The 20,590-nt window shown below is 45.8% G+C and overlaps 1 protein-coding gene across 1 annotated transcript in view; it reads left to right on the plus strand.

Moving 5' to 3' along the window:
- LOC119406370 (1-acyl-sn-glycerol-3-phosphate acyltransferase epsilon) overlaps nucleotides 1-18,643 on the plus strand; it is a 65,505-nt gene extending 46,862 nt beyond the window's left edge. The window contains exons 3-10 of the mRNA XM_037673110.1: nucleotides 877-1,078; nucleotides 1,754-1,832; nucleotides 2,908-3,023; nucleotides 7,460-7,546; nucleotides 10,571-10,661; nucleotides 15,376-15,537; nucleotides 15,996-16,119; nucleotides 18,354-18,643. Of these exons, the coding sequence (XP_037529038.1) occupies nucleotides 877-1,078; nucleotides 1,754-1,832; nucleotides 2,908-3,023; nucleotides 7,460-7,546; nucleotides 10,571-10,661; nucleotides 15,376-15,537; nucleotides 15,996-16,119; nucleotides 18,354-18,576 (1,084 nt within the window). The 3' untranslated portion in view covers nucleotides 18,577-18,643. The remainder of the gene's footprint in view (nucleotides 1-876; nucleotides 1,079-1,753; nucleotides 1,833-2,907; nucleotides 3,024-7,459; nucleotides 7,547-10,570; nucleotides 10,662-15,375; nucleotides 15,538-15,995; nucleotides 16,120-18,353) is intronic.
- The last annotated feature ends 1,947 nt before the right edge of the window (nucleotides 18,644-20,590 follow it).

Here is a 20,590-nt window from a genome sequence, read left to right on the forward strand (position 1 = left end):
GAGAATTGAGGATTTATGAATGGTATACTCCGACAAATGCCGAACTCCGACAAACGAAGAGTTCGTGGCTTGAGCCGTGAACGCGGGAATGCGTTCCGCTTCCCGCTGGCGCGTCTACCTCTCGCGGAACCCAAGCAGGATTTAAAGAAGTTCTTCGTCTAGGTCTTAATGCAGTTCTCAATCGTGCGCTTAATGCATCTCCACTCATGTGAAACCTGAGAAAGTGCGTAGCAAAGGCATGACTGGACACCGGAGAAGCGCCGGTGGGCGGAGAAATCACGCACTTGATGAGACGGTGGCGCACTCTCTAGCGCAGCACGAGTGTCAGCCGGAGGAAGCGTTTTTAGGGATTATCAGTTAATTATAGCGATCAATTGTTGGTTATCTCTGTGTTTTAAGTTACTTCGAAGCATGTTAGTTTATTTTGAACTGGTTTTGAGCAATGCTCGCCTTGTTTTAGGCCTGATTTCGCAAATTGATTTTGAGTGCGATCATGCGACAGACATACGGACGTCGACATGCCGGGCCCTTAAAGTGCCGCGCCCTTAAAATGGCTGGCTCTCCCGTAATTAAGAGTGGCTGTAAGCATGAAATGGCGACAGGTCAAGCCCGTAACCAGGAAATTTAATCGAGGGGGGGGGGGGCACTTGCTGAAAATCTTGGCAATTTGAGAAAAGAAACCTATTTTCATTATTTTATTTTTGGTAAAAACACCTACTTCACCAGAATTCTTTTTTTTGGGGGGGGGGGGGGCGAAATTTTTGGTGAAGGGCCTGCTACAGGCAAAGGAGATTGATTGGAAATTATACTAGCCACAATCTTGTGCATGCTCGCAAGCAACGTTCTCCCGCCTTCCTTGCATTCAAATACATGCAGCTGTGACATAGGCAAGCTGTCGTTCCACCTGATAGTGTTGGTCACACTGGCGGCGCCGCTGTTCCTGGTGTGGAGCGCGTGGCGCCTGCTCACGGGCCTGCTGGCGTTGCCACACCACGTGTACCAGGTGGGAGACGACATGGTCTTCCACTTCTGCCAGAGGCTCATGATCGCGCTCCTGGAAGGCGTCGTCGGCGTTAAGGTGTGGACATTGCGCGCGCAATCACCCCCTGCTGCAGATCACGGCCAAGCACACTACGCGGTGATGAACTTTCAGCTTACATATGCCTTTAGTACAGGCCAGATTCGGAACGGCTCGGGCACGCAGCTTACAGGATTTCATAGATAGATGATAGATAGATAGATAGATAGATAGATAGATAGATATGATAGATAGATAGATAGATAGATAGATAGATAGATAGATAGATAGATAGATAGATAGATAGATAGATAGATAGATAGATAGATAGATAGATAGATAGATAGATAGATAGATAGATAGATAGATAGATAGATAGATAGATAGATAGATAGATAGATAGATAGATAGATAGATAGATAGATAGATAGATAGATAGATAGATGTTCTGACCAATACTGATGAAGGAATGGTTGGACGGAGAGACGGCGCTGAAATTTTATTGCACATTCAACACTCATGCGCAGTATTTCTGCGGATGTTTAACAACAGCTATTTCTGTTGTGCTTTGCCCAACTGGCTGCTATCTTCGCGTGCTTCTTGTAAGGGTCGAGCCCGTCAGTATCCTTGGTTACCGCTTGTCTGGCCGATTGTCAGTTGTAGAACACTGACATTTTTCCGATGTCCGCCAACTGCTCATATGTACTGCGTATGTTTGCTTTTCTGCGTGTGTAGGTGTTGTTCTATGGAGACATCGGAGACATTGTGCAGAAGAAAGAGCGGGCTTTCTACATCGTCAACCACCAAAGCTCCTGTGAGTGTGCTGAAATGTCTTATATCACCAAAATCGATAGCTTCACAGCGCATCCAACTGCATGTGAGACGTGACTGCGTAATTTCTTTGTGGATGACTGCGACTGTTGCATAACGTTATTCGCATGCAGAAGAACACCTTTGAGCCCAATTGGGACACATTCATTAACGGGCTATACATCAGTACTCATAAAAAATTTCGGGTAGAACACTGGCAGCTATAAATTGTCGTCTATTTTGCGGTTAACGGCAAGAACTTCTAAACCCGACTCATTATTACAGAATGCAGGATAAATTGAGATGTGTATTGATGCTCACTGAAAACAAGTTTCACTGCCAATGTGGACGCGTTTTCCCTTTTGTTGTGACAAGCAACCACAAGCTTCCTTTCAATAGAAGTAATTCGAGTAATGATTGAAAGAAAGATAAACATTCAGAGTTTCGCATCAAGGGCGAAGCAATCAGTGCGATAGCAACAAATTAGAATATTATACCACGTTTATCCAGCGGCCCTGGTTATACGAAGTAAGGCTAGCAGCTCACTATTCCACTATGCGACCTGGCGTATTTCAAACAAAACGGTGGCGTTAGGAAACGCGGCCACGGCAGCGAGCGAAGCGACCTTCCTGCTGTCTATCGCTTCATAGCAAACTGAGCGGTGAGAGCACAACACGTACAAGAGTACGAGCCGTCCCCCGATCCCCGTCAATATAGGGCTCGCCCGACCGCGCCCGGGCGATCAAAGTGGGCAGTTGTTCTCGGATCCACGGAGCCCCCTCACCCCCTCCTACCACTTTCGAAACTCCCACTGGGTCTTTCGTGCAATGGAGGACGGCCGGTGCGTTTTACCTACGCCTGATGCACGATCGCGGCGGCCCTCGCGCGCTTTCACTCGCACGCAGACCGTACGACGCGCGCAGTGATGTTATCGCTGTTGGGCATTATACGGAACATCACGGCGACGGCGAAAACTTGCCTGGAGTATCCATAAAATCCCTGTCGCAATAAAAACTTGTAGCATATACCAGAGTTCTCATTTGCAAACACCAAGTTGATCATTTCGTTGCGCGACGCAGTCGACTGGATTGCCGTGAGCCTGCTGGCCGAACGCACGGGATGCACGGGTAACCTGCGGTTCATAGTCAAGAAGACCATACAGTCGGTTCCGCTACTCGGCTTCTACTTTCACCAGGTGAGTCAAACGATGCGACCAGAACAAAAGTCGTCACAAGGGATGGTCACCTTTCGAAAAATAGCGTGAAGAAAAAAGGAATATTTGGACGCGACCTTATCCCTTGATTTAGGTGTCTTGTAGTAGCACTCGTACCTCGGCGTTGGTGTGCTCTGGTGTATTCCTTGAGTTAACTCCGTGTTTCGTCGCACTGCCGAAGCGGATCTCGGAGGCCACGTAAAAACAAGCGCGTGGTTGAGACCTGCTCCGCCAGGGGCCGCCACGCTCCCAGCTGCTCGCAAGGAAACCGTGTGCTCTTTCAACGAACTCATTCAATTCATTTTCATTAATTATCCAGACAGTTAATTGGTCAATACAACTCAAATATGACTCTTAACTTGAACGAGAACCATCGATGTTGTGCCAGTTTTATTTTTGTACAAGTTTTCTGAATACTCGGAAAACCGGAAGTAGGTGCTCGACCGGAAGTGCTTGGAAAAGAAAGAAGAGTGTTGCTCGTTCCTCGTGCCGCTAATAACATGATGGCAACGAGTAATATATCACAGGCGAAAGAAGAGGAAAAACAAAAAACATGGCTGATCCCTCTGTCATAGGAATCGGTATAACACGAAAGGGACACGTGTCTTCACAGAAGTACTGCTTATTAAGTTTAAGTAACTGCTATTATATAATTATATATAAGTACTGCTTATATATGAGACCTTGTACAATGTCTATTCGTGTTTGGCAGCTACAGCACCGTTTTGACGTGGATGCACCCATGTTGACAGCATGTCTATATCGCGACGACTAACGCCCATGATCATGATTAAACCGTTGCGCATGGTAGCTGAAGGTGTGAACATATATTTGGACACAGCAAATCGTGAATCCCGCGTAAGGATGATATCAACAAGCTCATAATCAACATTGGTACCCGTAATGCACTTCTTAAAAGCGTCGTCAATTAAGGAGAGAAACGGCACGGTGTGCGCTTTCTAGTAAAGGGTAGCCGACGCCTGTGCTCATGCATACATAACACACACTGCGCTTCAGCAACACGGGAGGTAGAGGTTCGTAGCCTGAGCCGCAAACGCGTGCGTTCCGCTGGCCTCTGTCTCGCAGGCGCTGCTCTCGCTCCACCAAGGCACGACATTCGCCCGTCGAACTCGCGTCCTTTCTGCAACGCATATTGCAGCAGTTTTGTTAGTCGGTGCTCTCGCAATTGAAGCGGTCGGCGGCGGAGAAATCCCGTTGGTGCACGTGGGAGCTGCACTACTCCGATGAGCCGACGCACGCTAACACGAAGCCAAAGGCAAAGAACGTAACTGCGTCAAGGGTGCCTCGGCGACGCCAGCGCGGCCAGTCTACCGCTCTGGTATCGAGACGCTTTAACCATGACCTCCGATATCGCGTGCAATCTCGGAGTAAGCGCTAGTAAGTGTCGAGCGTGAAGCATTACTTCTTTTCACATCTCACAGACGGCGGCACCGCCCCGCTCCGCCCACCGCGAAAGAGAATGTCTGAAAGATATAAGGAGCGTTTGCGCCGTGTCTAGCATCTCCCGAGTTAGCTTAGTCGGTAGTGCGTCGGGCGCTTGCCGTCGCGGCCGCAACGTCGTGGGTTCGATTCCCAGCGGGGTATCTTTTTCTTGTTTTTTTTCTTTCTCACCCGTTGGCGTCCATTTTATCAACGTCATATCCGTGACGGATGTACTTGGTGGACCCCGGCATAAAACACTTTCGTGTTAAAAAAAAGAACAAAGAATGGGATAGGACAATTGAAGTCCTTTCAGCACTGTCATTGAAGGGATTCCAATATTGTGTTTATTAAACGTCGAGACGAAGTCCAAGTCGCGAAAGTAGTCGCGCTCATGGAACCGGTAAGGAAAGACAACCCTGCTGTTCTATACACGTAACAGCCAGAAAGCTCAAGGAAGGGACGACGATAGAGGCTTAGTGAAAAGAGCACTAAGAGTGACAAGATGAGCTAAAAATTTTGGGAAGTTGCTGATTAGGACCATGGCGATGTCACCCTGTACATATCATGCTGATTGACGTTGTTCTTTTCTTCTATTGTGCCTTTTTTTCTTTCCCTTTTCTGCTGGAATTTCTTATGCGTACCTATACCTGGTATCTTCGGTAGAGTAAGCATTTGGAAGCCAGTGGCAATGCTCTTTTCATGCTGACATTATCTTCGTCCATTACGTTTTTGCGCTGTTACATGAAGTGTAATGAACCAACTAATACAGCAAGCAATGATCCTGCTGTAAAGTTTTGCAGCGACTTCTTTGTATGCTAACACTCATTCAGATCATTTACATCAACGCTCGCTTTTGCTCATAATGCGCTGTTAACATGCGCACATAAAGACACGGCTAAGGCAAAACGGAACTAGTAAAGCGCGCTTATCCGCTCCGGAATGTGTACTACGGTGAAACCAGCTTTAAAGGAACACTGATACATTCAATTTAGGCTGATAAATTATCGTACGGGAACTGTTTATTCTTTAATTTCGCCATCATTGTTCCATTATTAGAAGCTAAACTGAGGGTCAATGTTTAAGTTTGCTCGCTGAAGCCTCAATCAAACTGTCATCGTGAGGTAATCGATCTTAAAGCCTTCCTCTTTTTTAGTGTGTGCTGTGGCCACGTTTATTGAATAACATTTCCCGAAACTGGCGATATTGAGTATCTGGCTCGCTTAGAGCACAACGCAAATCAGTGCTAACTGGTTAACAGCTATGTAGACCTTAGTATACGTCGTTAAAATCTATGACGTCACGACGAGCTGTTGACGGATCCCAAGGTGTTGTCACAAGCTGCGTTTTCGTCTTTACCACTTTACTGGCTTAGCAAGCGGCTTCTCGTCACAAGGGCAGTGCCTTCAGTACTGTGGAAAGGTGATTTACTAACAAAATGTAAATCATTTTTATCAATGCGCAAGGCTCCTTGTCTTAGACCGCGTAACTAATCTCGGTACGCTTCACCGGAATACATTGTGCACCTTTCACTTCGCGACATAACTGCACTGCGGCGAAGGTACCTTTAGGAAAGCGACACTTGAGCTGCGGATAACATGCACGCATGCATGGACGGCTGATGAGGTCCACGGCAAGTACTGTTTTACTGTTATTACGCGTAGTATAAGTCACGTTCGCTGACACGGACATTTATGAAACGAATAATGTCATTAAATAAAAGTATAGTTGTTTGGTGTTGCAATGCTTTCTTGTATTTTTTTTAGATGCGAAGCATCTCTTGTTCGGGGGTATATCCCGCGGCCTGGTAGTCCGCACTCACACTACGCATGCGCAACTCTCCTTCTTTTCTCTCTCAAACAGCTGCGCGTTACTCTCTCCACTTCTCTACCAACACCTGCTTGCGCTTCTCCTGCGTTCTCGCTTCTGCTCTCGCGGCGCATGCGCTACTCTCCTCCTCTAGTCTCCTCTCCTTCAAGTGGTAGAGCGCTGCGCGCGTTCAGTGCAGCGCTTGCTTCGGTTGTCTCCTCTGAAATGCGGGCTCGACATGCCGAAATTCTCCCCTGCGCAGCGCCGCGATGAGCGCTAGCGCATGCGCGTCCACTCCCCCTCTCTCTCCTCTCCTACGCTGACTCCCTCTCGCGCGCCTATCGACCGCGTACCCCGCTCGCCCTGTGAGAATTAACGACCAGGCTAGAGGGAAGACACGACGCGCGTAGTGTTCCTCTTTGCGTTCCACGACACGAGGTTGGTAGCATGCCTGAGGTTGGTAGCATGCCCAACGAACGCCAGCGAAACGCGATCGTGCAAGTGCTCCGGCTTCGCATCGTCTCATGGCCCCCTTTAGCGGGAGATGGTGCAATTTTTTTTTAAATACGAACACCACTTTCTTGGCTAGTAGGACAGATTCCTTATGGGTAGGTGATCCAGCTTTCGATGTGATGTTACCCTCCTCACTCCCCCCCCCCTCCACACACACGCACACATGAGCGACGTCAGCACAGCTCATGTGTACACCATGTAGACGTAAATGAACGCAAGTAAAAACGTGAACGATGCTGCTACTACGGAATTCGAACACTGGGTTTGAACTCAGTTCCGACGCTCGAACCTCTACAACACAGGTGCAGGTTTCGCGAGGCGCAATAGAAAGCCTCTAAGGATGTCCTGCGTGCGAGCAAGCACGTTCAGATGCTTGACGCATTTTTTTACAGCGCTCCCGATTTTTTTTTTTTTTTGCAAGCCAACACGACGCTTGGCGCATTTTCACTACGTTGGCGGAATGTCGTCAAGAAATTCTCGTGATATTTTAAGGCGAAAGACGTATATGCCTCATGAAACCCGAAAATTGACCGTCAGCGACATCGGCGTCATGAAGAACGGTTCAAAAAGTCACGTAATCAAAGATTCATTTCTTTTTCGCTCTGCCCAATCACATACGTAGTATTTATCTTTTTTTTTCATGTGCACCCGGACAGCATGGCTGTATCTACATCAACCGGCAGCAGCTAAACCACTTTAAGATGAAGCAAGGCCTCTACTACCTCCAGAATAAATTCATACAGGTAACAGATGATTTTAAGTTCGACACGGACGCAGTGCAGACTATGACCTTATGTGATCAGTAAGAATCGGTTAAAAAAACAAAAAGGACGGAATGAACAAGCTTTTGAACAAATTAACAAGACCTATTATTTGTTGACTTGGAGCACGATGTTTAGGCACAATTGTCGGTTTGGTTTATCGATTGATTGAGACTTTTTGTATGGCCCCAGCCAAAAAAAATTTTTTTCTCGACGCTTCAGAAGTGACTCGAAAACGCTTGTTGTTTCTCCTAGTCGTCAAATGTCTTCCTACTAAACGAATGCTCATCGGAAAACATTCCGCTAAAAAACGAGAGTTGTGGGCGTGATTGAAATATTCATCCACTCCCGTCTAAGGTTTTTGTGTCTTCTCCTTTCCTACGTTGTTCAGCGAAATAAAATAAAGCATTGAATTAAACTTTTCTTCTTTTCCATGATTTTGCGCGAAACTCCGCTCCACTTAGGTGAACGGAAATGTTGCCAGATACTTTACACTTTTACTGCGCCCTACGTAACACGGAATTAAAGGTGTGTCCGTGGCACTGTAAATGATTTAACCTTTCTCCGGAGCTGCGCTCCTTCGATGCGGTGGGATGCGCCGATTGCAGCCAACGCCGCTTCATCACCGCCTGCTATGGCAACCCTACCCAAACGACACCGGGGAGTCGAAATTCGCTTGTACTGGTTCGCGATACCGATAACCTAATTGCCAGAGCGAGCGATTCACTAAGTGCTTCCGGCAATTTCGACGCCAGGCTAAAGCCCACCGGCGCAAGAGTGAGTTATGAACTGGTCGATAACGTAATCGGCACTCTGTCCCTTCAGCAGAATGGCCGTGCGTCACTGAGTCCGTGTGACTGTTCGTTTAAAGCGCAGCATCAGTTTGAAGCCAAACCTTCGCTCTGCGTCTTGGAGAACTTCGCTGGCTTCTTCGGGACCATGGGAAAATGTACAGTACAGGAGCGTCCGAGCTATCGTTAGCCAAAGTGTTCTAAAGGCGAAAGCCTTAGATGCCTCATCAAACGCGAAAATTGGCCGTCACGTCAGCACGACGTGATGCAAAAAAAAAAAGTCATGCGATGATGTCACCATATGACGTCATCACGACGTCCCAGGTCCGAAACTTGTGACGTCATCATGACATCACATGACGAAATCATCCCGCGCCATCATCGCTTGGTCAAAGGTGAGCCTATCCCGGAGGCCCTGCAAAACCCCGTCAAGTGCAGATAGTTTCGAATGCCTCTGATCCCGGAGGCTGTGCAAAACGACGTTGGGTGCAGAAAGCTTTCGAGGGGGAGGTGGGGAATCTATACAATCACAAAAAAAGAGGTAAGCTGGCTTTCCTTTTCAGTGGTCTTAGGCAAATGCATAAGGGACTGTGAGCTTTTCTTTAATTATTTATATTTGTCTAAGCACCGAAGTAATTAGCGTCGTGAAACCTCGATATAACGAATTATCTGTTATGGCGAAGTGTTAACGTTGATACTGTGGCATGAATGTACGTTAAGAGCAAATTTTCGAATGTACTGAAGCTATTCCTACATCATGGGCGGCTTCGTTATAACGAGTTTTGACTCTATACAAAAAATTGCAGTGAATTTCTTTAAAGGGGCCCTGCGACACAAAGTAAGCGTGCCGTTGTCATAGTTTTTTCTGCAACAGTGCAATGCACCGATATTGTTATGGAAGTGGCAACGCCGAAAACAACGCTCATATATTTTATTTCAGCGGAGAAACAACCTTGATTTCGGACGACAGCGACACGAAACGGCTATTTTTGTCATCGGAAGTGACGCTTCATCACGTGTCAGTGACGACAAAAACCGCAAGCTTATATTAGGTTGACACGACAAGTTGCTTGTAATATTCCTATGGTCCCAGCTAGGCCACAATATTCGTGCCCTAAAAATTATAAGAGCGCTTTTTATACTTCCTCAGATAGAAAAGGATTTATATTTTTAAATGTGAAATTTTGAAAACAATTGCAAAACTACGCTAGGTGCCCAACGCAACGGCCACCACGACACGAGACTTCCGGTATGTCTCTTTTAAGAGGCGCGCTGTGATTGGAACCAGCCTTTGACGTCCAGTGGCAGAGTGAAATGCGAAAGGGAACGTTTTTTTTTTTTCTCTAGTTCTGGTGTTTTGCTGTTCAAGGACTAATAAATTCGGCTCCCGTGCGCCGATTTTGATAATTCCTCTAGTGTACATCTCGGTGTTCAACACTACACACACTACAGTGCTGCAGAATTCAGGCTAAGAAACGTTGCAGGGCTCCTTTGACGGAAATGTCGTAGCGTTCAAAGCGTTTCATAGAGTGAGACATAAACATTGTAGTTCACACGTATTATTTTGTTGTATTCTTACAAGAGCGCATTGACAGCGCGAGCCAATACTAGCTTATGTTGTCCGGTGCGGATAAAATGCGAGTAAGTACAGCGCGCATAATGCAAGACTCGGTACTTTTAGCAAATTAATTTTGGTTCTGGTGTATAAAACGTCATAACTGTCGCTTTATTTTGTTAATCATATATCTTAATTTACATCGCTAGAAGGTTCCTATGCCAATTTAAATTGTCAAGGAAGGAAGAAAACGCTGTAAAGTTATTTGATCAGAACTGTAATGCGGAGTTTGTGATTTTTCTTTTAGAGTTCAGAGTCAATACTTACATGCGATCGTCCTCGCCAATGGACATTATAGGTATATTCGATCAAGGTATTTGCGGTGGTACACTCTAATAAAAAAAAGAGTACGTGTGAATCCTTTCGGAGAGTTCTGTCTTGCCATGTATATGACTCTATTTAAAGAGGCACGTTAACTCTCTTGTGGGTCACATGACTTTCCGAAGAGAGTATAATAACTCCCCAAAGAGAGTTGTCTTGCCTCTTTAAAGAGAGTCATATACGTGACATGCCAGGACTCTCCGAAAGGAGTTAAAAGGCTCTTTTCTTTTAGAGCGTACGTGTAAATGTGTTCGCCTGTCTTTTTTTGTTCCAACACAGTCAAGCGTGGTGCTGTTTCCCGAAGGCAACCGGTTCATCCCCGGCAAAATGGACGTCATCAAGAAAAGCACGGAGTTCGCTGTTAGCCAAGGTAAATATATCCAGGAAGTTTTGGTGCCACTCTGTAGATGCGGAATGCGTGCGTTGTACTTAGTGACGCGAAAACGGGTCAATTTCTGGAGGTGAAAGCATTATTTGCCTCATCAAACCGGTACAGTGACCGACCGCACGCGCGCGCACACACACACGCGCATGCGCACACACAAGCTATCCTTATCCTTATCTACAAACTATCCTTATCCTTATCTCATGTTTTCATTAGGCTTCCTTACACTCTACGTCCGTTATAAGGGCACAAAATCGGTAACAGAATCAAACAGAACTGCAAGATTGGTTCGCGAATACCGGCATAATTTGTTTATTCAACGCACTAAAGGCACAAAACCGATAAAAAAAGACGCGAGATAAGGATAACGTCGGTTTGTGATCACGGTCCATAGTCCGTTACATTGAAGTTTCCGCACTATAGCTCTCCCCCGCGACGTCACAAATGTGAGCGTCCGCTTAACGTTGCTTATCTGCACACCGATAAAGGCAATCGCTTAACAGGCGAAGGCAAGCGAAGTCGGCACATAGTAGCTTCCCTCAAGTTTTGCTCAATAAAAGGCGACGAGTACGCTCAAATATCGCAAAATTCAAGACGTCATACTCGTCGGAACGAATCGGAATCACCGTGGCATTGGTACCAAATTGATATAGACGTGTAGGCGTCGAATTTAATTCTTCATTAATAAAATTTTGTCCGTTATGCAAGTGAAGTTAGAGCTATTTCATGAATTATTCTATCAGGTTATAGTTAATTGAATGTTTGACTTTATTAGTCCCTTTTGTTCAGTGCTAATCATAAAAAATAATTTAAGCCATGCTAGTCGTCCCCGCCTCAGAGACCGCAAATGGCTCAGCTGATACGCGGTTGGTTACACTTTAAGGAAGTGGAGGACGTGGGTTCGATTCCCGCCCTAGACAGCCGCAATTCGATGTCGGCGAAACGCGAGAACACTGTTTTACTTGGATTTTGGTGCACGTTAAAGAACCCCAGGCGTTTAAAATCAATCCAGAATACATCTCGTGAGTGCCTCATAATCACGGTATTTTGGCGCGTATAACCCCAAAAATTATTATTATGGGCTTTCAGAAAGCACTTATAAGTAGCCTAAGTGCATGTGGCGACACCACCTTTTCCTACGCCAGTTGCTTATACGAACTTAATCGTCGAAGATATTACTATATTGATTGATTCACAGTGTTTCAGCTTCCCAGAGCAGCATTGTCGTCACTAGAGATACCATATAAAGGACTTGCATTAACTTTACGGACTTAACGTATACGTAAATCTAAGCCCACGAGTGCTTTTGCGTTCGATAATTTAATAGCGCAGCCTCTGCGTGTGCCATTACTCTCATTTGTGCTTCGTCTTTCGGCTGGTTCTAATCCTAAAGAACCTCGAGAGGAGCAGTATAACGCCATAGCCACTGTGTAACCGTTGGACGCTTTTCTCAATTGTTAAATATATACCTTTCCCGCTAGGCGGTTTACCGAGGCGATGGCGATGCAGTCATTGTTGCCATCGGTACGTACTACATGCAAGCACAGTCTTGCTTGTCGCAGGACATAGAATGTGCCAGCCCGACCTATCTTGACGTAATCAAGCGCAAAGGACAGGCTTAAGCATTTGCAGCATGTACCACTCACGTCTTCAGTTGAGCAACGCAGCGAAGAGAAATTATGATACGAAAATACTACGCAGAAAAGCGCACCCGTGAAATTAGCAGTGTTCTGATTTGGAGTGACAGCAGAGCATTCCGCAACTTAGTGTCACAACCAGAACATAGAGATGCGGCTTTAGCGCAAGTTCCAAAAGTCGAACGCCACCATACGCATATGTGTATACGCCTCCTTTAAAAAATTCTATTAGCAGCCAGACAAGAACGGCCGAGATTTATGCTTCGTGTGAACGTGTATCCCGAGTGATACAGTTTTATAATGATTCTGAAGTAAGAAATGCGTATTTCGAAAAATTTAACGCGCTTTACATTTCAACATTTCTCCGCAGTGTAGAAAAGGCGCATGTGCATGAACCCTGACGCGAACATGATTGACCTGGTGACGCGCACATTTGCTTAATTACCATGCAGGTGGCTGTGCATTCTGAAGCTCTGTAGTAAAAAGCGATAAGACAATCAATCAATCAATCAATCAATCAATCAATCAATCAATCAATCAATCAATCAATCAATCAATCAATCAATCAATCAATCAATCGATCGATCGATCGATCGATCAATACCTTCACAAATCCTTGCATTCCCGTGCAGACCATCGCCACTTCGTAAGGAAAGAGTTCGCCGTTCGATGCAAGGCCGCAACGTCGTTTGGGTTGCCGCACTCTCATGAAGGCCGATGGAGTTGACGCTTGTTCCGTGTTTTTAAGTGGCTTGATTTTTCAAAGAACACGTTCACTCGCAATGTAACACACCTCGGGGAAAGAGCACGCTCGCGAAACGCAAAGTTCATGCCACCGGTATTCAGATACAGCACCGAGAAGCAAAACGTGATTACACTTGAAGGGGCGTATACCGTAGTGGTTCCATGCCTGCTTTTCAGCAGTTGCGTAAGCACCCCGCATTTCTTTATTTTTTTCAAGGGCGCTAGTAAAAATATACAGTTTAATAATGCTAAAATAGGAGACAATTCTATTTCTTCGTTCATGGTATTTCTGAAAATAGAGTTCGAATAACATTTTGTTGCAGTAAAATATGGCACCACCCGTATTTCAAAATAGATTTCTTTTTAAATATATTATCGCTTGAATTGTTTCTTCACCAAGTCGCGCTTCAATCGCTAGTCCCATAACCCTTGTTGCAGATGTCGCTCAGGGTTAGTTCTGAGCTTTGGTCCAAGAAGAGTGAAAAACACTCTTTTGTCAGCTTTCATTTTCTGTTGCACCGCTGCTGTTTAAATAGTTTCTTTCATTTTATCCTTCGTATAACACCCTTCACACACTACACCTCGCTTCTTTTTATTATATTTTGCGTTTTTGTGTTGTGAGTTCAGTTGCACCTTTTGTACTAATCGATATACTACCTACGAATATTTACCTCCATTATGTATTTGCTGTATTTCCCCTTTTACATAATGACCCACAAGGACGCTGTAAGGTTTTACTAAATAAATAAATAAATAAATAAATAAATAAATAAATAAATAAGTCCGCGACCATGTGAATCGACCTTGTACCGGGCAAACACCAGAAGGGAAGGCAGGCAAGACAGTGCCGCCGAGTTACGATCTTGTGCTTCTTCCAAGCACATCCGGTCGAGCACACACTTCCGGTTTTCAGAATATTCAGAAAAAAAAGGGCCTTATAAGCGATGCTTCGGGTTCAATTTAAGAGCTGCATTCGATACATACGATGCTGGAGCATATATACGTTTAGGCCACTCCCTCTAATAAGGCTTACGGCCATGCAGGTTTCTGGCGATAATGGTGGCCGAGCTCCCCTGATGTTGCATTCGAAGAATGGTTCACTACCCACACTTACCTCCGGAAAGCTGGGGAATAAAGGCACGCGGTTCAAAATACCGCATGATCGCTTCATTTTCATTTTTTTTTCCGCCGTTGCGAAGCTGGTTTTCCTTTGGAGAACCGTGTGCACCTCTATGCGAGTGTGTATACGTGTGCGCATAAGTTAGCTTTGTTGCTTGAAAATGCGCGGAAAAACGGAATCAAGGGGAAGGCGATAAACACGGGACGACGCGCTACGAAAAACTGAAAATTTTTTATTCGGAACCTATATTTATGGAACGCAATCTCAGTAACCCCCGCCACGGCGACCGATAACAGACAGTTAACTAAAGCATCGCATAAACTGATAGAGAGATGGCTTATACAATTCAAACTTTTTGGCTAGTGCGAAAGGCCTAAGAAATTTCTCTCCGAGTTTTCGCTTCTGAATAAAAAAAAATCTTAATTTCTGAAAAAAAATTAGTTGTTAGTAGCGCGTCGTCCGTGTTTATCGCCTTCCTCTTGTGTCCGTTTTCCGCGCATTTCTCATGCAATGAATCCGAATCAACTCGCCCAACTTGCAATCCTGCTAAAGTTAGCTTTGATACCATACGTGCGCTCAAATATTCCTATTCCCAAAACACACGCACAAAACAGCCACAATAGTACCTAAAGAAGCCGAACGAAAAAAAAATACAAAGGTCCCTAATGCATTCGCATCAGACGACTCGAAGCCAAGAACCATCTTCTGTTTCTTCTGTCAATATACTAATCCTCCCCTCCTCCTCACCTCCCTCCGAAAGCTGACCTGGTGTTTCTTTTTTTTTTTTTGCACCATCTCGAGGATCGGCGCACCTTTGACGAAGCGACGACGTCATGTGAAGATGCCATCACGTGAAGTCACGTTATGTGACGCCTTGATGACGTCACGGTGACGTTACAAATTTTGGCGATGCGTGAAGTCACGGCGACGTCGTCGTATGGTGACGCCATCGCATGATGAATTTTTTCAACAACCGCGTTAACGCCGCCGCCGACGCACAAGGCCAATTTCTCGCTTTTGGTGAGGCATCTAAGGCTTTCGCCTTAAGAAGCAGAGCATGTCTCAAGTTAAGCCTGTTCAGAGATAGATATTCCGCATAATTCGTTCCGCTAGTGTGAGATTCCAATTGTGCTGACGCTGTAATCAAATGAACTGATTTGATTGAATTTAGTCTGAACGCACCGAGTTGTCTGCGCAGGTCTTCCGATACCCCGCCAGCATCTGATGCCCCGTGCGCGGGGTTTCGTGCTCACCGTAGAGGAGATGCGGAACTACCTGGACGCGGTGTATTGCGTCACCATCATCTACGGCGGCACCAAGATGCCCCACGGGGGCCGCAGGGCCGCACCCAACATCTGCGGTGAGACATAGTTATGGTGAAAACTGTCAGTCGCCCTGCAAGTGACTGAGACGAAGACAGGAGTCACATAGATACAGACAGTATGCGTCCGGTGATAACAATTATTGGGATTTTACGTCCCAAAACCACGACGCTCTATTCTGCGACGGGCTCCGGATATTCCGGCCACCTGGCGTTCTTTAGCGGCCACCTAAATGTTAGCACACGGGCCTGTATCGTTTTTGTATCCATCGAAGTGCGGCCGCCGCATATCTTGATCAAATTTCACATCTTGATCAAAGACAAGGAATAAACATGTTAGTCGGGAGACGAGGCGTACTCGACTTCAGAGCACTGAACGTACCTTTCTTCGTTCCATTACCTTACCATCTACACCTTTAAAGTCGATTTCTCACATCGTTTAGAACGAAGCGACGCTGTTGCATTTGAATGTGCATGTGCGTTTATGTGCGGTGCAGACATGTTCACCGGAAAGTGCGGTGTGGTGCACATGCACATCAAGCGAACGCCCATCAATAGGCTTCCCGATGATGACAACGGACTCAAGAAGTTCATCTTCGACGCCTTCTACGAGAAAGACAAGTGAGTGCGGATGTTTTCGTATCAACCGAAACATCGTATCAAACGGCTGCTAAAACTGTCGTATTGTATAAACTACAGTGACGAGCGTTTCACCACTGAGAGCTCTGTAATCCGTATCGTTCGTGGTAATAATAATTTGTGGGGTTTTAGGTGCCAAAGCCACGATGTTGCTATGAGGGGACACCGATAGTGGAAGGCTCCACAAATTTCGACCACACGGGGTTCCTTAACGCGCGCCTAAATCTAAGTACAAGGGCCTAGAGCATTTTCGCCTGCATCGAAAATGCGGCCACCGCGGCCGGAATTCGATCCCACGACCTCATAACATCGTTTTAATGCAACCTATAAAGGCAATGTTAAGTGAGTAAAGCTCCTATGGGGGCTAGTTGGTAGGATGACGTGTAGTTGGTGTAATTTGTTGCTTGATTGGATAAATAAAACTTGAGAGCAATAATAAAACACACAAAATTCGCGCTGCCAAGGACTAGACGCATCACCCTGTGAGTGTGTTTTTCTTTTGTTCTTTCGTCTAGTCCCTGGCGGCGCGAATAAGGCATGAATTTTAAGTAAATCGCCTCTCGTATGGTGCACTTTGTGATTGTATTATGTGATGTGTCACGTTTTTGGTCGCGGGCGCATGCGGCACCCTGCGGTCGTTGGTCGCAGATACATGTCACTCCGCTCATTCGCTGGTATAGGTACTTTCTGACCTCCACATTCCTATGTCCACAGATAGGGCAGAAAACAGCGCGAAGTGCAGTTAACCTCCCGGCTTTATTTTCTATCTCTCTCTCTTTCGAAGATATGCGATGTCTCAAAGTACAAGCTTGGGTTAGTTGCTACATAATATACGAGGGAAGAGCTTGAGAGTGACAAAAAAAAAAAAAAACGTGAAGTAAGGAATAGTCAGACTGCAGTAATGTCTTCCATGTAATAACTAAGGAACTTATCGCAACGTAAAAGTGCGATAACGCTTCATTACGCGTGACACATACCTATGTATATTTCCTTCGTATGTGATGATTGAATTGCGCTTAGTATTGCAGTGATGGAGCGACAAAAACAAACATATAAGAACGAAAACGAGATGCACTCGTGCCGTGTGCCTCTAACTACTTCTTGTTTTATTTGTTTGTTTTTTCGTTGGTCCGTACTACAAACAGCATTACAGTTATGAACGCCCACGAACTTGCCCCGTTCGCTGTTTTGCTAAAAAGTGTGAAGCGCTGAAGATATCTTGGCAACGAAATTAACACGTGAAACAATTTTCTCTAGCATTCGTAGCGTTGTCTGTTATGATCAAAATGATAAAATAACTTGCTCCCCTCCCCTGCTCCCCCTCAACGTATGCCTATTGTACATAATTGATGCAGTATCGCAAATGAACCACATGAACGGCGAAACAGCAAGATCGGATGCAGCGTTGTTTCACCGTCCATGTGGTTTTTTGCGCGACTGCGTGAACTATGTACTACCAACTACACTTGGTTACAAGTTACCACGAAATGTCAGCTACACCCACAGCCATCGCTTCCAATAGCGCTTACTCATTGTCGTGACGCCAAGCACTTCTCGAGTGCTTCAGATAGTTATTTCCCATGCAGACACACGTTTCTGTCGCTCGTTCTAGGTCGGAAACTTGAACGTCCTGGTAAATTTCGTGAGCGATTCTGACATCACTGCTCAGCCAAACGCAATGTTTTAGGCAGCAGCGACGAACCTTTAACTCATGATATGCGTTGTATTTACATTAGCTGAGAAAAAGTACTTACGGTTCGAGCGGAAACCAAGTAGTACGACTGTCTTTTTCCACAACTGAATGGCAGGCGCGCCGCGGTTTAGTGGGCGGAGCTGACATTTTAATACCAAGTGTTTTATGCCGGGCTCCACCAAGATTCACTGACGTCATTTCTGTCACGGAAGTGACGTCGGCAAAATGTACACGAAAAGATGACAAAGAAAAAAGTTTCGTTCATTTCGGTGACCTGGGAGTCTAACCCACGACCTGTTGGTCCGCGCCGATAGATGCCCGGAGCTCCACCTGCTGCGCAACACACGCACATGCACAAGCTTACTGTGAAGACACGGTTCACTTTCTTGTTATAGCGATTCCTGTGACGGATGGATCGAGCATGTTTTTATTAGGTTGTAACCGAGTTTTTTTTAATAGCTTCTCAGTCTGTCCTTTTGAGCATATCCTACACTCACTCAAGCAGCCCACTCTGGTCTTGCAGGATGCTCACCGCGTACTACGAATCTGACGAGACCCCGCCCGAGCTCCAGAACCCGGTGTTCGTGCCGTGCGAGCACGTGCACAGCAAGCTCGTGTCCGTGGCCGCGGTGTTCACCGTCAGCTTCCTCTTGCTGACGCCGGGAGGCCGCGCCTGCGTCTGGATGACCTGGCTGTACGGCTCCATCTTCGGATACTCCTGGCTCGGAATGAACTCGGTCGCGTGAGCCGCGCCTTCGGCCACGTGCGGTCTCGGACGCGTACTCGCTCTCGGACTCGAGTCGTAGCTCGGGGACTGCACGTTATCCGCGAGCTTGGACACGAATGTCGCCCTCGCTATACGCAATTCTTTTTGCTGCGAAGAGTCCATCTTGTCTCGATATGCGTACATTAACGGTCGCCATTCTATTGTATTCACACTGTCCAAAATCTGTAATATAGGTATAGTTCGTGCGAGAATGCCAATGTTTGGTCGCAAACCTTTGTTCTCCTGTTAAGGGCTTAGCGAGTGCTAGCTAACGTTAAAGCAGGTCATATGACATTCATTAGAAGGTAGCTATCTACTTATGTAGCATGATGTGCTGCAATGTCCTGTAGCATGACATGCTGCAACATCATCGATTTTATATAGTCCCATTTGGATTGGTTTGGTGTGCTGTATGTTCTCATCTGTGTCAACTAAGCCATTACGCATTGTGTAAGGGTATTACGTAATGTTTGAGAAGCACCTTGGGGTGGGTGCGTATCATAGTGCGAATAATTAGATACTTAGAACCAGCACACAGATATACATAACCTCACCGAGTTTAAACAAAATCGACCAAGAATTAAAGAAATTTCGGTCGGCTTATTTTTCTGCCTACTGCTGATACAGGGATGTTATGTGCCCTCGCGAGTTTAGTTGGAGAATGTAGTCTCCTCTATTAAGCATAAATCTAACCGCTTTCCTCTGAATCCATTCTAAGCGCTTTGCATCGTCCTTAGTGTGCGAGTCTCATACACCGGATGCATACTCCAACGTTAGATAGGAGGAACACAGCACCACAATCTTGACACTGCAATTAAAGTGCGTGCTTCACTGACCAGAGCTTACCAAGTTCAAATTCATGCGAAGTTATGTCGTTTGAACGGCAGCATAGCCTCCGTTCTTGACATTTCTATTTGAGAAACTGTAAGAAAGCGAGGTCTGTATATTCTTCCAGCGAAAATAGCTGTATTTGTGTTATATATTTGACTACCTCTTTGGAGTCATTGTACTCCCCAGCGAAATATGGTGACGAGCTCAATAACTCCCTAAAAACAAAGTCGAATATGGTACCATTTTGCCCCAGCGAAAGGAGTTACCAACTATCCGCTTATTCTGAGTGACTAAATGAGTGCGAAGGTGCCAACGGGTAAATGTCTGACATGAATGGCGAACATGCAAATTATGTTGAAACAGGACTACTTACCTCTTTGCCTCGTAAGAACAGTTGTACTTAATTTTGTCATAGATGACTCCTTCTTTGGAGTTATTGTACTCCCCAGCGGAGTATAGCTACGAGCATAAGCAGAGTCGATGGATTCCATCATGAATCTGAATAACTCCCTAAAAACGGATTCAAATGTGGCACCATTACGCTTACTCCAGCGAAAAGAGTTTCTAATACTCCACTTATTCTTAGCGGAGTATTGGGCTCACATTGGCGAACATGCAAAACGTGCTGAAACATGAATGCCTACCGCTTGGCTTCCAGGCACAGGGACACTATTGGACAGCAGTATTAATGGTACAAAGTGGCTTTATTGATCTATTCAGTGATCTTGGCAACGCTCCCTCACAACGCCAACCTACGGCTCTACGTAACACTTGTATTACCCATATATTATACGTTTCCATTTGCATACCCTTCGTCACTATGTGTCATAGATGGAATAAAATAAACGGATCTGCACGTGTGTATTGAAATATATGTATCTATACAAAGAGAGCTCGAACAAATCGACTAGAGGTTGCGTGAAGTACCGGTGAAAGTGTTCTCTGGAATGACCTTGCATATATATGTGCATTCGTTTTCTGTATCTGTGAAGAAACGAATACGGGCATTTGGACGATAGGCGACGCGGGAAAAGCGGAAGAATAAGTGGTCAGGTGTGGCTGTGCTGAATGCTGTGATTTCCCACCATTGCTGTCAGACATCGCCATGTTGTCCGTTCTGATTGGCTCACCGGGTGTCTGCGCTCTCTCTGATTGGCTGCAAA

Source organism: Rhipicephalus sanguineus, chromosome 10, assembly GCF_013339695.2.
Source record: "Rhipicephalus sanguineus isolate Rsan-2018 chromosome 10, BIME_Rsan_1.4, whole genome shotgun sequence".
Lineage (NCBI taxonomy): Eukaryota > Metazoa > Arthropoda > Arachnida > Ixodida > Ixodidae > Rhipicephalus > Rhipicephalus sanguineus.